Source organism: Simochromis diagramma, unplaced genomic scaffold (genome assembly GCF_900408965.1).
Source record: "Simochromis diagramma unplaced genomic scaffold, fSimDia1.1 OVJJ01000293.1, whole genome shotgun sequence".
Classification (NCBI taxonomy): domain Eukaryota; kingdom Metazoa; phylum Chordata; class Actinopteri; order Cichliformes; family Cichlidae; genus Simochromis; species Simochromis diagramma.
In genome coordinates this window covers 18,874,934-18,894,847 of record NW_024386801.1, presented here as the reverse complement: position 1 = coordinate 18,894,847, position 19,914 = coordinate 18,874,934, and the positions used below count along the sequence as shown (strand labels likewise).

General features: G+C 40.8%; 1 protein-coding gene across 1 annotated transcript; it reads right to left on the bottom strand.

Annotated features, from left to right (window-relative positions):
• Positions 1-1,453: 1,453 nt before the first annotated feature.
• On the bottom strand, positions 1,454-18,000 carry oaz2a (ornithine decarboxylase antizyme 2a). Its single transcript, XM_040026338.1, is given in 6 exon segments — positions 1,454-3,374; positions 4,321-4,406; positions 6,121-6,293; positions 8,100-8,180; positions 8,182-8,248; positions 17,805-18,000. Coding segments are annotated over 6 exon segments (651 nt in total). The 5' UTR covers positions 17,915-18,000; the 3' UTR covers positions 1,454-3,240.
• Positions 18,001-19,914: the final 1,914 nt, after the last annotated feature.

Below are 19,914 nucleotides of genomic sequence, written 5' to 3'. Positions count from 1 at the left end.
GCTGGAAACCGAGATGGGAGGACGCAGCCTACATGGGCAGCTTCTGAGAAGTGCCGTGCTGTGAGTGCAGCTGATGCTGTAACCACTTACTTGCCTCCATCTGAGGTGACTTTACGTAAAGTCAACATAAGATTAAGGCCAGGAGGGGACAGCCTGCCTCTTGACTTTTAGTGCAGGGGATTAGTGACACAGCTTTATTTTAACATGCGAGCTGCTGTCGGCCATGGAAGAGCACGAGCACTTAAATGGTGCCTCAAGCAGCAGCTAAACATGTCTTACAGCTGGTTATAGGGTATAATATCAGCTCATCCTCCGTTTGAGCCCTTTTGCTTCCCTCGATTGGCTGCCCAACACAAACAGAAGGTGGGGATGGCGGGTGTGATGGGCTGCTCTTCCCCCAAAGACGTGTGGCTGAGATCTGTGCTAGGGATATCTCCTGTTTTTGACATCATACAGATACAGAAGTGAGAAACATAACTGAAACTGGATGTATGAAACAGCCTGCGTTCAGCTCACAGAGATTACTGTGCTTATGGTGAAAAAATATCACAGAAAAGAAAGTGAAGATCAGAATGTTGGGTTTTCTGCTTTAGGAAGTGTTTTGTATTTTGCAGCTCAGGCACACCGCAGCTGAAAATAGTCCTCTTGATCAATTGACCTGAGAGCTGGTAGCGATTTTTGGTGAGGAGTCAACAGTGATCTGTAGGATATAAGTGTATGTGACAGTGGCACTGTCTGAAACTACTGACAGCTGATTAAAAAACACAAACAAAAACAAACTTTCACTTGGTCAGATCAGCCTCATCACTGCACTGTCTCGGTGTTCACTAAGGTTTCACACATTAAAAAGCTCTTCTTGCCTCCTGTCTGTTCTCTCTGCAGCGTTTCTTTGCTTATACTATTACAGCAAGTCAGTGCATTTAGGCATGTGGACACAGTCAAGGGAACCTTCTGAGGGTCAAACAGCATCAGAATGAGGAAGAAAGGCAATTTAAGTGACTGACTGTGGCTCTGGTCTAAATATTTCAGAAACTGCTGATCTCTGCTGGGACTTTCCAGCACAATCATCTCTGGTTTTTACACAGAAACATCCAGTGAGCGGCTGTTCTTTGAGTGGCTGCTTCTAGACGACAGAAAGGCGTCAGTAAGTCAAATAACCACTTGTTACAACTAAGATGTGCAAAAGATTCAAACCAGTTTTATTTATATAGCACCAAATCACAACAACAATTGCCTCAAGATAAAATCCACCTTTCTCATACCAACAATGAGCTAAATGTATCGAGTCAAATTCAGGTTTTACGCACTATAACTTTAAAACTAGTGACTGGTGTTTTTCCCCATTGATTTTTCTATCATATCTTCAGTAAACATCCATGTTTTGTATGGCCTAATTTAACAGCTCTGCAAGCAAAATGTGTGTTTCTTTGAAGGAAAGAAAACAGGAAGCATGTTTCAGTTAACAACCTTTATTGATTCCCCCTGCGTGAAATACAAGTGCGGATTGTCATTGGATGGTTGCCAACTAGTTAGAACAAAAAGTAAAACCCTAAAACTATCACCATAGAGAAATATACATAAAAATATACCTCTGAAAACTTCATATAGACATTTCCTAACAGCTTATAGTCAGGGCTCAATCAGTAGCAATAAAGACTGGTATGATGTGAACACAGAAGAAAAAAACAAAACAAAAACAAGGCCCTGCCCCATCTCACCCAGACACTGGACAGACGGTCATGTTACAGGAAGTATGGCTGACGTGGGGAATGTAGGTTAATATTGCTTTACATAAACACAAGCTAGGTTCAGATTAGCTGGATTTGAACTGACTGCAGACAAACTGAATTCTTTGGCGTTTTATTCAGAGTACTTAAAACCATAAAACCAAAGTCTGAAATGGAAAAAAGAAATAAAAACAAAAAGCGCCTGCGTTTTAACCGTTCTTGCATATAGGATAAGCACCTGAAGAGTCCCTGCTTGTACCCCGGTGGCGAGCTAACGTTCCTCTCACACAACATGCGTCTGAAACTGGGGTGAAAAATGGACACATTCCTTCAATAAGACTTGAGTGTAAGAAGCATTCGCACTCTCCTCTTGAGGCACTGAAAACCCAGTTTCGATCAACACTTTAGGCGGCGCTGAAGAATCTGCGGGACTGAACGAGCGTCATTTCCTGCCTCTCATTGCACCTTTATCATATTTGAGTCACAAAGCCGATTGTTCTGTTCTCAAAATGTGACATCTCCAGATCAGAAATGCCTGACACGAGTCTGCTCAGCTTGTTTGACAATTACGTCTTAAATAAACGCACAAATTATGGCTGCTCGTCACGTTCTATGAAAACCAGGACGCTCAGACTTAAATGTCATCGCAAATTGTGAGGATCTGCTTCTGTGAAGTGAAGCAGTCTCTTTCTCCAGCTTCTTAGCAACTCACTGACATAATTAGTGGGCGGGGGAGAGGTGAAGGCGATGGCATTGAACAGGCTCGCTGCTTCTTACTGCAAACACTAACAGAGAGTTTCCACATTTGTAGCTAAATCGTTTAGAGCAGGAAAAAGAAAAAAAGAAGTGTGAGTGACGTGCTGGAATGATGCCTCGACACATTTGAGGAAGATTAAAGAAACGTTTACATGTGTTTAATGCTAAATGTAACAGATCATCGTCTATATTATAAAGTAAAACCATACCACACCCCAGGCTTCCCCCATCAACACAGCTTTAAGATAAACAGCACACAAAAACACAAAGTCTCCTTTCTGCAACGTTACAAGCTGTCAGGAGAGATATGTTGAATTTTAACATCCTCCTGGATGTCCAGCAGTTGGTTGTCCTGTCAACCGCAGCATAAACAATGTGGCCGAGAGAGGAAGCAGGAAAGAAAAAAAAAAAAGAAAGAAAAAAACCCCACGTTGCATGTGACAACTTAGTTCAAGCTATGCTGCTTCTTCACAATACGGTTATCTTCAGAGAAGGGGAGATAGGAGGGTGAAGCAGCAGTGTCTGTGCTCTCTCGCACAGACACGCTGCCGCTCCTGAACACCTCCTTAAAATAAGTCTAAGAAGAAAAGAACGAAGAAAAAAAAAAAAGTGACACCTCGTAGAGGAGGGGGAGGAGAGGTGTGTCAGAGGGAAAGTTGAGGCAGGTTCGATTGTTTGAAGAGGAAATAAAAACGGTGGAAAGGAGGGGAGAGGGGGGTGAGGGTGGGAAAGGGAGGCGTCAGGGATAATGTGACAGTCACTCCTCGTCAGAGCTGCTGCTGTTCTCCAGAGAGTAAACCATGAAGGCCAAATCAGGCCGGGCAGGTACCATGGGGTTACCCGGCTTCACCATCTCGAAGCCCATGTAGTGGAACGTCTTGATGATGGACACTGGAGAGGAAATGAGGGAGAACGCTCAGTGTATTTGTTGAGGTAACATTTAAGCCCTAAAAACTACAACCAAATCAATTTTGTGCCAACTCCACGTCTCAGAATGTGAAGCTAAACACTGGATATTCTATCCATTTTTCTGATAATTCACTGGAGAAAACCTCAAAAAAGTAGTTTTTGTATCTTTTAAGGAGCTGGGATATACTGCTCAAACCAACATATGATAAGGTCTCCTTTTTTATTTACACTGAGACTCATACCAGCCTCATATTCTAGCTTCGATTCCTTCTTTAATACTTTTCTAATATAGGAAAATATAATGGAACTGCAAACTCTGCTCCTTTTTGTAGGAATATTAAATGATCTGAGTTGGAGTGTTAATCTTGACTCTAAGTGGTCCAGTCTTTGTGCATAAGCACCTCTCAGTAAATGATGATTTCATTTATTTAGGACAAAAAGTCATCCAGACTCACCTGGCCCAGTGTGAAAAAGTAATTGTCCCCTAAACCTAATAACCGGCTGTGCCGCCCTTGGCAACAAAAACTGTAATCAAGTGTTTGTGATAACTGGCAATGAGTCTTTTATGGCGCTGTGGAGGAATTTTGGCCCACTGATGTTTGCAGAATTGTTTCAGATCCGCCACACTGAGTGGCCTGTTTAAGATCATACCAAAGCATAGGGGGCTTTTTTTCCCCCTTAACAAATGAAACCATTTAAAAATGTTGTATTTACTCTTGTTATCTTTGTCCAAACGCGTAACTGTTAAGAATACACAAAAAACTAGTAGCACTGCTAGCGTATGAATACTAGCACTGTATTTATACACTCTTACTATTGGCTGTACACCTGGATAAGGTCTCTGCATCAGTATACAGTGGTTGGCAAAGGCAAATCGTGCTTCAGAAAGAACAAGGGAAGTGCATTTTAAAATAACAGGAGCTCTTACATCGATCCTCTCTGTTTTTATGGAACCACAGGAAGACGTAGTTAACTTTGAGCTTCTCTTCTGCAAACTCGAGCAGCACGGTGAGCCTGTGGATGACATGAACACAGAGATACAGAGTCAGCCGCTAAGCGAGGGAAGAGACGAGCGGGGATGACACACAGAGTATTTTCCCCCCCCCTCTTTTATATAAGCACTGCAACTTTACATAATAATGCAGTGGCAGCTGCAAAGCTGGCTGTTTTTAGGACTGGCAGGGTGCCTGCACCAGGCAAGGTTACTCTGTCCCAGCATTGATTACAGACAAACACAAAGCCAGGCTCTAAAAGCAGAAACTTATTAGCACAGCCTTTTAATTTACAGTAGATTTGAAGCACCATGATAAATAGCTTCTCATAAACAACTTACATCCTGGCATAAAACCTGCTCTGGTGGAGAACACTGGGACAGTATGTCAACATTTCTAAAACTAGACCAACATAAGAAATGTCCCCTTTAAGCAGCTTTATGACCCAGAACTCCAGAAGAAGAAGAGCTTGTGTTTTGCTCGTTTTTCTGCTGGACTCAGTAAAATATGAAAGATTCACAAAAGCCATTTCTGTCTTAACAGTAGAGGTGGGAATCACCATACATCTCACGATACGATATTATCACAATACTTAATGCACGATACGATATTATTGCAATTTTTTAAAAATATTTTGCGATATTCAGATTCTGTACATAAAGGTAAACTTTATCAGTATTCATTTTATCTAATATCAAAGTCTGCACTCAGTCTTTCTCTCATTTCAGTTTTATTGTTGACAAACTGAACGGTTTGTATTACAGTCTAGTCCAACTTAACTGAATGCAACCATCTGGTACAATTATAGCTATTCTGAACTATGCAATTTATGAAAACTATGCAGCCCATTCAGCAACTGAAGAATTTGAAAGTAAATTAAAACAAAATATAATTTTACGTTAAATAAAAAAGTTTTAAACTTAATTAAAATAAAACATGTCTTAAATTAAAATAAGTAAACTGTCATGTTTATTGCTGCCAAAAAACAGTTAAACACATTTGGACAGTGAAGGAATGTCAGGGTTCTTGCTCAGAAAAAGGATCGACATGCTCTGAAGTCAGAGTTCCAGTCCACAAAAACTTTTTTTGTAACAAAATATCGATTTCTGCTGTCCCTGTATCGATACATTATTAGCAAACAAAATATCACGATACTACACAGTATTGATTTTTTCCCCCACCCCTACTTAACAGTGTCCAGTTTTTTCATGTCACGACTTTGTATTCAGTAAGCAAGAAAAATTGTTTCGAAAATGCCAGAAAATGTACTCTAACACAAACAATGACAGGTTAATGAACCTAATCTTGTAGTTTCTAACAATAATTAACAGTTCAAATATCACAAATGTAGAAAAATGTGTCCTGTGAGGGACCCAAACTCTCCTCTCTTCAGCCTCCAAACTTAAACCTGAACTTCCATTGAAACTAAAAGTGAAATAGGAAGAGGCAAAAACAATGTTTTGCATTATGCTTAAAATGCTTCTACACATCTGAGACAAAGCTGAAAAGCACTCAGAAATTTCTTCCTGATGAGACAGTTTAGAGTTTTAACAACAGCAAATAAAAAGCAGGGCGGCTTCTTAGTAAACCACAATAAAATGAGGAAAGTTGGAACTTAAAAGATCGTCTTATAAACTCTGTTCTCCTTTATTAAAGTCACATTTTTATTGTCAAAGAACAGTGTTGGTCAGGTCTGGCATTTTGTGCTTTTCTAACAATATCCCTCTTGAACTTACCCCTCCTTGCTGCCCTCCACCAACGGCCCAGCAGGAATCTCCAGAAAGAGGCTGTCTCCTGATAGAGCTGTATCCCAGGAGGCTGAGCGGCGCTCGCTCAGCTGGTAGTGGAAGCGGAGCAGAGTAGAGCTCCCACTCACTGAAGAGGCCTGAGTCACAGTTAACTTTTCATCCTGGAGGCACAGGGAGGAAGAACAGATTTAGAATAGATCCTAATCCAGCTTTGTGAAACCAGAGTGAGATGCTATATGATACACTTTCTAAGGACAATAAACACAAACACCACCCCCACCCGGTTCCTCCATAAAGGGGCATATTTTCAAGCTCCTACTCTGTTTTTTTGGGAATCTGAGTTCTAGCAGGAATATCACATCCACGCGTACACATCTTTATCCTGGCTGTGCATGCCAACGTTTTGAAAGTTTGAGGGGTGAACGAAAGCTGAAACATCAAACTGCAGCACACGCCTCCAGCTGTGGTGTCACTTTTGGTGCGAGGGTGAAGCAGCAAGTGTAAACATGGCAGGAGGCTGAAAGCTTGGCAAAAGTCTGAAGAAGACTTCTCTCTGTCTGAGAACTGTGCTGAAATGAAACCAGTTAAAGAGGAAGTGGTTAAAGAAGCAGCAGACAAGTGTGATCTTCTGTGAACTAGCAAACCATTTGTCTTTACTAACAAGTTAGTGGCGCACAGCTCTTTGTTTCATGAAACTGAAACTAAACCAAAGCATGGCAAACAGCAAAGGTAAAGTCTTGGTTCGTTTTTTTAATAGCTGCCCTTCACAGGATGCTGTCCATTTCAGGACCTTTGATCAGCAGCGTCACTCTAAATAGTCATGCATGACTCTCGTGTGCCGAAATAGAAGTGAAAGTGTGAAAGCGTTCAGCATTCTGTGCTGTTGCTGAAGCAGTAATATTAGAAAGGGCTGCACACTCTGCACAGATGAAGATGTTAATGATAGTTTGTGACTGATCTGCCTGATCCTAAAGCTCTAATCCTCCTGAGAGAGTCAGTCACATGTCTGGGGAGCAACCTGACATACACACAAACACTGTTGTTTCCTCTCTATTGTTTGTGAGTTTGTGTGCAACCCCACCCAAGAAGTTCACAAATATGAGACAGCTATAAAAGTATACATTTTCACTTGGGTGCTTTTTTGTGTTCTGCATGGCAAACATACCATTTGAGCATGTCCGGGGGAGAGAGGACTACAATAATTTTGTTAAATCCACTGCAGGTGCAGACGAGCAGATTAAAGGATTTTTTTTAGCTTTAAATAAAACAACTTTGGGAAATGAGGGTATAACTCGTTAGTCGGGCGCTCCTGTGTTTGGCTCAGTGAGTCAGAAATGACCTTGAGCGGTGAAGCACTTAACAGTTATGACAGAAAAGCTTATAGTGAATTACAGCAACACGTGCCAACCCTTTCCCCCAGTGTTTACCCCCTAAACCCCAGTTTTATTAAACCCTATTTAATCTGAAATAAAGACCCTGATGACTAATGTAGGACTCTCACCACAGCAGCATTAAGAGGCTGATATTTGCATGCATTATGGCAGCGGTCCCCAACCTTTTTTGCGCCACGTACCGGTTTATGCCCGACAATATTTTCACGGACCGGCTTTTAAGGTGTCGCGGAAAAATACAACAAAATAAAACTAGTACCGGTACTGAAAAAAAGAAGATTTATTCATAACACACGTGAAAAGACCCAGGAAAACAGAGTTAACGATAAAAACGATAACAAAATAACGCTGAAAACCGATAAAAACCCTGAAAACCACACATTTCACACCCGAGCTTCAACTCTCGCGGCCCGGCACCAAACGACTCACAGACCGGTACCGGTCCGAGGCCCGGGGGTTGGGGACCGCTGCATTATGGCACCACTTTGCATGTGTGTTGATTAGAGTGGCCACACGTGGAGAAGATGATTTACAAAATTGGACTATAGCTCTGTGTGAAATATTGAGGACCTTCACCTTGTGCAGTAGCACGCCGAGAGAGTGATCCCTGACCGTCCCTCGCCCACCCGGGATCTTCAGCTGTGGGTGAGGGGCATCAGGAGCACCACAGAGGCCCCGGAGCCTGAGGGATGGAGCATGGCATCAGAGACCCCCCTAACCAGGAACTGCAGAGAGAAGCATGGAGAAACATTTTTCAATACTCGTGTAAATTAAAAAAAAAACAACAAAAAAACAAAAACAAAACAATTTTGTATAAATTTATACAACTGCCACAAAATAGTGAGATGGAAATGTTTTCGAGACATACGTTTCCTGCCTTAAAGTTCTTGTTTACTGTGACTGTACTTCACAGAAACTTAAATGAAGAGCTGCAAACCTGCCAAACTAAACTGGATGGAAACGATTGGCGCTCTTCGATCTACCCTTATACCTGACAGAGCAAAACAGAAACCATCAGCGAATGAGGAGAAACCAGAGTGCATTATTAAAATCTGCAGAGTGACTAATCACCAAGACCACAGCTAGATAAATGAAGTTTTATGGGAATGCTTTCACGCACTTACAACACTGCAGGGCATCTCTAACTCAGACAGACAGAAGTGAAACTTGGGCACTCATGACTAATGGCTAATGATCCACTGCTGATGTAAACCTCTTAGCTTGTTACTTCACACACACCTTATTTTAACTTCATTAAGCATGTTCATATAACTAGCAACTATGAAGCACCTGTAGCAACAAGCTCGCAGAACGAGATTTAACACGATACCGCCTGCTCGTTTGTTGGATCCATTTAAAGCCAGGGATGTCAAACCTGCTGCCCAGGGGCGAGAAGTTGTTACTGGAAAGCCTTGTGAAGTGTGATTCAGCATTTAATTACTCAACATGCTTAGTAGACACACTGGAATGTGGAAAACCTGAAACTGCTGACATTTATTAATTTTTTTAAAAACGTATTCTACCTCAGAGATGTTAGGCTCATTAAAAATGAGGACGCTTCATTCCAACTTCTGATCAGATATCAGTGTAAAAATCCATCAGCTATAATCTTCACTGTGAAGAATTATGCCCGATGCTGCTATAAACATTGCTTTACTAACTTTTCAAATTAAAAGCTAAAGAAATAATAAAATATAGCAGAATAATGAGTTGAACAGGCCTGATATAAATGTGGTAAAATTTTTGCATTTGTCTCACTTACAGCAACCAAATATTAGCAACGCTTTTGTCTTTTCCTGAGGCTCCTCACACAGTCGGTATAAATGAAATCAGCTTGTGACAGGTCATGTTACTGCAAGCACAACAAGCATTTCCTAACAAGTGTCACCAGTGTCCTTCTACTGTACTTCACGCTCTTATACTGAGCTACTTCAAGGTCATCTGATATTTGCTGTGCTAGTTTCTCTTCATTCAGTAAGGCCTCAGTCACACAGGCATAGAGTCTGGTCTGCAGCACCCTGGCAACCAGTGGTTGCTATGGAAGAATGAATTCTGACAGGTGATTACTGGAGGTTGCTAGCAGTTTCTGGGTGCAACTGGTTGTAAAGATGGTGCTTCGCCAGAAACCCAGAACTGAAATTTGTCTTTATACCGTTTTCCCCATATAGGTTCTCATGCATGTGGCCAAATAAAGTAAGTTTTAACATTTCTTTGAGGTTTGGAAAAAAGAGAAACTTAAATTACATAATTAAACATAGCTTAAGAGAAACTCCTACAGTCGTCTTTGTATATTTGCATCAAACTCAGAAGCAGAAACAGCCTGACTGCAACACTGTGGCCTTTAACCTGAGACTCAGTGGTCTGCATGGTTATATATAGAAAGTTCTTCACTGCTTCAAACCTGTTACCACAATTCAAAGTAGAGCAGGGCGATATGACCAAAAATATTTATCACGATATACATTTGAAAATTTGTGATAACGATATAACTGACACTAGACAAAATACTTTACAACTCCACAACTTTATTAGTGCAAAAAAACAAAACAAAACCCATGAATGTATTTTCACTTACACAAGCAGCTTTTTTTAAGTGCATTAAAGTTATATAAAAAATTTGCAGTGCAAATGCAAATTCTTTGCTGACAGTTTAACCAAAAGGCATTTCCAGTGGAAACTGGCAGACATATCCTCAGCATAACCATGTATAATATCCACAAAACTTAAAAAGAGGTTATACACACACAATACGGTAATATTATGTTGAAGCACAGTACGTATCACTCCGCGAGGCTCCTGCCTACGATAGCCGTAATGCTGCAACAATCCATCAAGCGGTGCGGCTTCGTAGCTTAGCAAAGTCATACTGAAACATTTGACAGATTTTCGAGCGCCGTGTACGACATAAAATCGTTTCGAGGTCAGTAAACACAACCAGAATTCATACATAAGGCACACGGGATTATAAGGGGGACTGTCAATTTTCAGAAAAATCAAAGGATTGATTTTAAGTGTGCCGTATTTTCCAAAAAATACGGTAATAACAACGGCCCGCTAGCATGCGCTACCAAAAATAGTGCTTTGTTGTGTATCTGATGGATGAAAGCTAAACCAGTTCCACACCACTGAAGTTGCAGCATTTTTACAAACCAGTTCTGGTTCATCCGTTTCATTCAACGCTCTTCTCATTCCGCGTCGCCGCCATGTGCGTATGTAAACAAAGGCACTGCGCATGCGCGTTTTACCCATATTTTAATCGCGATATTTCATTTTCTTATTATTGCCCAACATTATACCGGTATTACCGTGAACCGTATGATATAGCCCAGCCCTAATTCAAAGTAAATTAAAATCACAAATGTCTGAATATCAATCATGTGATGCAAACCAGCTATAAACTCTTAAATTGCTCGTATTGAGCTCCAGTTCATGGACTCTCCTCCACGGGCTGTTTGTTTACAGCGAGCCTGTCACTGACAGAATTAAAGCCGATGATTTATTACAGCTTCAAAGAGCCACCACATGCAGTGGAGGGAATGTATCATAAACAAGCGCATGATCTGTAAACACCTCTGCAAATAGCCTTCATGGCTTTCGGGAACAAGCATGGTCTGCGTTTCGAGTTACAGTCGTGCATCTCACACCAGACGTTGGCAGACGGCCGGCGCTGCCAGAGTCGGGCTGGGACACGGGGAGGGCTCCCGGTCCTCATGGCGTCAAACTTTAGGTAGACAGCTATGCAACAGCGCCTGACTCAATTCTGTCCCCGATTGCCAGTGAAACCTGACACGTTCTCTCTTAAACATGCATCAGATGGACTGACCTGTTTGCAAGTATACACACATATCCAAGTCATGTGCAACAGAACAGTCACATGTATCAAACAAGCATGTGCCTTTCATGAGAGGGAGGTGCCACAGTTTCCCTGCAGACCAAACAGGTTACCCCCACGACCTGATGTACAGAGCTACAGAGCAATGGAAAACAAAGCTTATTATGCCTGTTCATGTCTGCTGCACACACCCTCTGTTTGCTCGTCTCATTATTTGTGCTTAGCTGTGCACAGGAAATGTGCCACTGCATTATAGTGGGTAAGATTTTAGGACCCTCTAACTGGCGGTTACTCAGTTTCTTTAAATAATCTTTAAGTAATCTATAAAAATTGGTCATAGACTCTTCATCAACAGAGCATGTCGATTCCACAGAAACAAAACTGATACCGACTGTATTTGGGTCAACAGGTAGGACACAGATGGAGGGAGAGAGAGCAAGATGCCAAGGCAGGCTTCTTTTTCCATCTTCCCTTTCAGACAGTCTGCCCTTGATGGAAATGCCAGCTTGTTTTGAAAGCCAACGCTCTTGTCCTCTGACATTTCAGCCACACTCTAAACACCCTCCTCTACACCCTCCTATCCCAATATGCCACTCAAGTTGAAGGGCTGTGGCCTTTAGTCGTCTCCCAACAAATCACAAGTGACAAAAACACCATTTAGTTTACATTTTTCCAGAAGGTTGACTTTATGCTCTGTAGACCATTAATGTGAAGACTGAGCACGTTCACAAGCCTGTGCTGCATTAAGTTGCTAGTGAGGATCATCTGTGTATTGCAGAGAGATGCGTCATCATCATTTTGGCAGGACTGGTGAGAGTATGTTTGTATTCAAGAGAATTTATTATTTTATTTTTAAAGTGGATGAACGCTTGCACTGCCAGTTTGCGCTTCCTGAGGTGCAAGTTGTTATGAGAACTGATTCAGGTGAATTGTTTCACGGGGATGAATACCTCAGGTTGGACAGGCAGTTGATCCAGAGTTTGGCCAAAAGCCAAAAAACACACAACTCAACCAAAACAGGAAGCTTTCTGGCAGGTCCTCCAAGAAGCCCAAGACGCACCAAACCAACTTTTAACGCTGTAATTACAAGATTAGTCATGGAAAACGACTCTACTCAAATCCACACTGAACATAAACAAGCTTCCTGGCTCCAGAAAAGCTTTGGGAAAGGGCTTTAGGTCTTACACATGGACAACTATTTACTGTAGGAAAATAAGGACAGTCCTTAGATTTTTGCAGACCCCAGTAAGTCTGTCAGAGCAACATGTCGGAGAAATATCGAGAAACAGGAAAGGCACACGTGCTCTGAAACGTCAGCGTAAAAGGAGGCGTCTCTGCCAAAACATAGAACTGACCCCTGCACCTAAACTGTATGTGCTGAAGCGGTGCTAGAAACTTCAGATTTAACCCAAGATTCATTTTAAATGGTGTATTATCTATATAGATGTCTGTACCCCATTTCTCCGTAACAGTTGGACCAATCTCAATAACCTTTTCTGCAAACATCATGAAAAACAAACCTGAATTGTGATGATTTTCTGAGAATGCGTTCTTAAGTTCTGTTTGTTTCACATGTTACTTCCCTACGTGCGCAACTTAGCAGTCATCAAATTGTTGTTGAAGTTACTACTGAATACAAAATGAACCTTGATTTGTTTTGGCTCTCAGACTGTTAAAAGCAATCTGGGCTGAACATCTAAACAGTCATTTACTGTAATCTATCAGATTGTCCCGTGTCTTAAAGGTAGAGCTATGATACTCACAAGTCTTATCTTGCACAGTATTTTTACCAGATTTCCTTCCTGGTTTCAGATATGCTGGAGTTACGGGTATACTATCTCTTTTCCCATCTCACTGTCTAAAGTGCTTGAAGCTCAGAATATCATACAGCACTTTGTGCATTACAGTTATGTAAAAAATAAAAAATAAAAAAAATAATTAAAAAATTAAAAATTAGCTGCTCTGCTAGCAGCAGCCCCTTCTGTGTTTCTGACTGGTCATATGCTGTCCCACCTCCTCTTATAGAAACTACACTGGGAAATCATGGGTTCATTTATCGATCACCTTTGTCTGACTGCTGCCTTCAGTTCTGATTTTAGGGTGGGAAAGCCAGAAAAGTGACTAAATCCTGGGTATGTTGAACATGTTTCATAGTAAAATCATCAGACAAACAGTGAAGTACAGTGGAGACATAAATGTAACGTTTTTGTTACTCAGGAACACGACACATAAGGTCAATATTTAACCACAGTTCAAAACAGAGCTGAAGGACACAATCCGAACAATCAGAAGATTTTAGCTTGTTATATTAACAAGATAACAGATATATTAATGAATGTATCTGCTGATGATAATGACAGGATGTGCATTTGAGATGAGATATGCATTCAGATACAAGTGTAAAAGCCTGTATCTGCACTAGCAGCTCTGCAACACTGAATTCAAGCATTGCAGTTGCTTAAAGATGACCCATTATGCTAATTTTCTGCTCCACATTTTTTATTGTTGGATTAGAGTACCTTTGGATGATTCACAGTTTAAATAATTCTTATTTATCTCACACCGGGCCTTGGAGCAGCTCTACAGTTCAGTGTGAAACAAGATGTCCTGGCTCCTCGACCTTCAATCCTTAAGCAACTGAGCTATTTTAACCAGAAAAATGACAGTGGGCCCATTTATGTTTTATACAAATCATTATTAAATTCTATCTTGATTTATCATACTTGTAGTGTTGTCTTTATCCATGACAAATGGTCTTAAATGTTCAGAATGACATACAAAACTGAACCATGACTAAAGGGAAAAGTATGCATGCTCATGCCTGTTGTGCAAGCAGTTTGACATAAAACATCAACTCAATTATCCAACAGCAAAAAGGGTGTGTCTGCTTCAAAAGACTTGTGAGGGCATTTGTGTATTGGATGGGTATCTCATTAAGTGTCTGCCTTTCTGCTACTACAGTATTTCTGTGGCTGACAGAGAGCGCACAGACTGCAGCTGAATCAGAGGGACTTTGAGACCCCTTTCATGACGGAAAACACCAGCAGCCATTTTATCAAACCATATCTATAATCAGACCTTTTACTTTTGATTTCAACTACAGACCTGTAAAGTTTTATGATACAGTCACAGTCACAAAAATCAGTTGACCTACAAATCAACAGACCAACACAAACATCCACCAAAGTATTTGAGATTGTGCCAGCAGTCAAAGGCATCTACAGGACCACAAGTTCTCTCAACGATATACAGCCGCACAAGGTGAAATCAATACCAGCCATGCAAGTGGGGCTGGTAACAAACCATTGGTCCTAATATGAAGCCTCAAAATAACAGTTTTTTCCCCCGTCACCATCATATCTGATGAGACATGGGTGGATCTTCGGGGTGGGGCTGAGAACACAGAAAAATAAATACTACATACACATAATTTTATTGACACTTGCAATAATAATATATTTATTAGTGTAGGTAAAGGCAGAGCATTTTCCAATGAGCCACTCTCACTGACATACTTGCATATTTGAAATGTGAATCTAACGAAAAAAGGTGTCCGCAGCTGCAAGAGCATAATATCCAGTGACACCATAAATCAAGAAAATGCAATAGCTAACAACTGACTGCCACTAGCCAATGAGCATATTGTGGATAATCCAACTTTCTGACATTTAAAATGCCCAAAATTTAATGAATCAGCTTTTTTTTTTTTTTTTTTTTTTTTTTTTTTTAAATCAGTGTGACCCCCCCAAAAATGACATTAGCACAGGGGTGGGCAACTCCAGGCCTCGAGGGCCGGTGTCCTGCAGGTTTTAGATGGTTTTAGATGTGTGATCCAACACAGCTGATTCAAATGGCTAAACTACCTCCTCAACATGTCCTGAAGTTCTCCAGATGCTTGGTAACAAACTAATCATGTGATTCAGGTGTGTTGACCCAGGGTAATATCCAAAACCTGCAGGACACTGGCCCTCGAGGCCTGGAGTTGCCCACCCCCGCATTAGCTGGGGGTGTAATTAAGCTGTAATTAATAAACAAATTAAGCAACCTTTCTCATCACAATCTCCATCTTCAATCTCATGCTTAGTCCAGCCAACAGTTCAAACCCTGTGGGTAACAGGCTGACAGTGACTGTGATAAAATACTCCATGCTTAAATCTGAGAAGTGAGCACAAGCAAAGCAAAAAAATAAAAAGCTTGCGTGACAAATTAAGAATAATAACTGCTACTTATTACTGCTAAATGACCTATGTGATTAAGCATTTCATCTCCAACTGCTTCAAAACCATCAATGTCTGTTTCATGCTGGCAGTTAGGAATTGGTCCTGTTTATGTAACCAACTCCCTGCGGACAACTATAAAACCGGCGGCTGTTAAAGCCAGATGTCAGCTGATGCTGCTTGGCACAGTTTTGGCTTTGTTACGGAATATTTAACATGACTGATCCAGGATATACCAGCAAACAGCGCAGAGCCCAGAACCACTGAATTAAAAAGGCACTTAGTGCACTCAGGTAGCACAGGTTAGAAAGTCCAGCCGTTTCCGAGTGAATGCACTCCTAGACACTTTCCACATGCAGATTCCATTGATTCTTGGGAAGTGAACCAGGGGAGAGAATGGGGTTATGCAACTGCTCTAATGTAGGCCAGTGCATGCCTTCTGCTGACAAGGCCATAGCAGTCAGAGAGCTAATATAGTCACTGCTCTGGCTCACAGCATCAATGGACCTCTGCCTTCTCCCTACTCTGCGTGTCAGATGATAAACACACAGGACAAAAACAGGCCTTGTTTCGCTCTCTTTTTGTTTGAGGGCAGAGGCATACAAAGAAAACACACAGGCTACAATTAAATGCTGCAAATGCTCATTTAACCAAAAGGTCAAACAGTTATTTAACGTCTAACATTGTAATCACTCCCAACAAGGGTTAAACAGGTGGGTGCTGCATAACAAAAGACAAGACACCAAATCCCTGTAGGACTATGATGATGCAATAGCAGGAACATAAGGTGCAAAACACCACCAGTGTAAACACTCACTGAACAGCCACTGTACTACACACTCCAGATAAAGTGAAGATAATATAATGCTCTTAGTGCTTGCATATCACTATGCACACAGAGGTGGGGAAAACCAGGCACAAACAAAACCACACAGGCTGCCACTAATTGTTATTTTTATTTTTGATCAAGTCAAAATAACTATCCAGACTTCCCACAGTTCAGTGAGACTTGGCTGACACCCTGGCAGTCTACACAGAAATAAATCAGTGCATGTGTTGGGTGATAAGGAAAAAATATCAGAGTTCATGAAAGAAAAAGAAAAAGAAAAAAAAAAAACCCAGTAGTATCTCCAATACATGGTTTGTCCACCAGAGAGCACTGATTATTTTCCAGCTAAAAGGCATCTTGCTTCCTACAAATCTGCTCAGTTACTTAATAGTAGGTGAACTCCCCATTAGGAAAAATGTCATGAGGTTCCCCCAATAAAGACCTTATCAGCTTATAAAACGAGATGTTTCTATTATTCAATTAAAACAGTGATATTATTAGAAGTGGAGGAAAAGTAAGTCATCTAAATGATTCCAGTATTGGAAACAGCAAATATCCAAATGAATAATTAGCTGGAAAAATGCCTTCAATAATCTGTTAGGGCTACTAACTCTCTACTGAAATAAGGTGAGGAGTGCATTACATCCGGAAATGTAATCACTTAAGGAGTTGGATTAAAAAATTAATATGAACTATATGAAATCTGTGAACCAACTAAAATAGTCTGGGTCTGGCTGTTTGTTTGTTTTTTAAGAAAATTTCACAGTTGGAGCTCATTAACTTCTAGCGACTAAGGAAGAAACGCTAAGCACAAAACACAAATTTAAAAAAAAAAAAAAAAGTGCAGATGCAGGCCTATAGTTCCTATATTTTCAATAACAAGAATCAACTTGCTTGCTCCCGGAAGAAAGCTAAAAAGAGGTGTAAGGGAGCTTTCACGGCCTTAAAGACCTCCACCTCCAACAATAAAACTGCGTACAATTGAATTCACGTATAGCTCACAGTTAGTGGATGCTTACCTGCTTTATACAGCGGGAAAAATACCGTGTAAATGTGGCATAAAGCAGCTTTAACACTGTTAGAAACGTCTGGGTGAACTTGTCCTGCTTATTTTTTTTAAAGACGGTAATAAAATTCGCCATTAACCTGCTCGGTAAATATCATAAACATAAAACCTTCAGCTCCGTGTGTTTACAGTGGCTCGACATCTGTCAGGGGAATCATTTCTAGATGTTTCCAGCCTTGCTAACTGAGCTCCGTGCTAACTAGTTGGTTGTTTTTTTGTTGTTGTTTTTTACAAACTAAGCGCCTTTAACACAGAGACAGCGTTAATATGAGCAGCTGACAGCAGCGCAAACATCTGCTTTCAGTGTGTCGATAAAGAAAAACAAACATCCTCATACCTTTCCTCGGTGTTCAACATGATGGCTTCGAGGAAACGCGGATATTTACTTCTTTTATGACAACCGAAGCAATCACTGTTCAACAAAAACTCCGCAGATGTATTCACCATTCGGGGACTCGGAGCAAACTTGGTGTTTGTTAAGTCTGTAGTTCCACTTTCTGTAGATGAAACCACCACCCGACGCTACAACTACACTGCTGCAGCCCGCAAACGAAACACGGCGCTTTTATAGTCGCGCGAGGCATCATGGGTATTCTTCGCAGGTTTTTTTTCCCCCCCAGCTCAACAAAAACAAAGTGAACAAACCGACAAAAACAGACTAAAGCGCCGAATAAAACTAATCACGGATGAAGTTAAATGAGAGTCGTGATGTGTCATTTCTGTTTCTTTGTTTTTATTCTGCTTCCTTCCCTTAATTCACCTTTTCTGTAAGACATAGTCCAAAGAGCCGAGGAGCAATTTTAGCAATATTCCTCAAGTCCTTCGTCCTTACACGCCTATAGATCTGTCTAAAAAGTATTCGCCCCATTTTCTTCTTTCTTTTCTGTTGGAAATTAAGCTTAGTTACATGTTTCAGATCATCAAACAAATTTTAATTCTAAACAAATATAACCTGAGTAAATACAAAATGCAGTTTCTAAATAATGATTTTATTTATTAAGGAAAAATCTCTACCTACCTATGCAGACCTACCTAGCTATATATGACAAAGTGATTGCCCCTTATTAACCTAATAAGTAGCTGTGGCAACTTTGGCAGCTTGAGATAACTCTTTATTGTCATTGCACAGTCGTACCTAGTACAATAGTACAAGTTATCTCAAGCTGCCAAAGTTGCCACAGCTACTTATTAGGTTAATAAGGGGCAATCACTGTGTTACATATATATAGAGAGGTATGTCTGCATAGGTAAGCAGAGCTAAAGCGTGGGCTTTTGGCAGGATTTTTTTTAAAACTCATGCCAAAGCTGCACCAGGAATTTTGCCTTGGCAGGCATCCTGACAGTAAATTGGAAAAAAAAAGTCAATGAGTGAACAAGACTTGCGTGGAAAAGTTGACCACACTAAAGGCTCTTCTCTCTAAAAAGAACAGGTAACCTGGCATAGGTTTGCAAAGATCAGTTCAATTCAATTCACTTTAATGCAGATTAGTTTACATTGCCAGTGCCAAATCGCAACAACAATCACCTCACGTTGCTTTATACTGTAAGGTACACCCTACAGTATTCTGGAGAAATTCTTAACAACCAAGCCCCCTTATGAGCCATCACTTGGCAAAAGTGGGGAAGTAAAAACTGCCTTTTAACAGGAAGACACCTCCAGCAGCAGCAGAATCAGGAAGAGGCGGCCACCTGCTGCAAATTCTTCGGGGGATGAGGGGAAAGAGAAAACAAGAAAGACAAGAGGAAAGAAATGATCCCTGATTAAAAAAAACAAAAACAACAAAACAGCAAAGGGAATAAAAAACTAAAATTTAAAAATGTCTTCTCTGAAGTCTCACCCTCCAGTGTATGTGTAAAAATGATTCAAACAAAAGTGCTCATCAGATAAGAAGCTTATTTTCATGTTTTCCGACAACTCGCTCAAACCAGTTATACCGCAAAGGTGCACCCTGACATGTAAATAACACTGACGTTAGAGGTAAAGCACGCACACTGTAGCAGGTTCTGTCCTCTCCTTGCCCAGCCAGTTACATAAGAAGCACACAAAGAAAAATTCTCCAGTTTAACATAAGTAACCACTATTTTTTCCAACCAATGATTATATTTGCATTAACCCCCTAAGACCCGAACTCTGCATTTTTAATTTTTCTTTGATATTTGGGCATATTGGGGCCCAATGAATGTGAAAACAAAGAATTACCAGATTTTTTTTTACCTTATTTTTGTTTTTATGAAAAATCAGAGCCACATATGAGGATATTCGTTTAAAATTTTGATAGAACAGTAGCAGTATAACGTCCTCGTAAGTGGATATCAGGCCCTTGTAGAGCAAAATTGAGTATTTTGGTCTAAATAACCCAAAATGTGATGTCCACATATGTGGACGCCAGGTCCTAGGAGGTTAAATATGTTTGCTTAACCAGTAAGCAGAGGGGGAGTTTGAGACA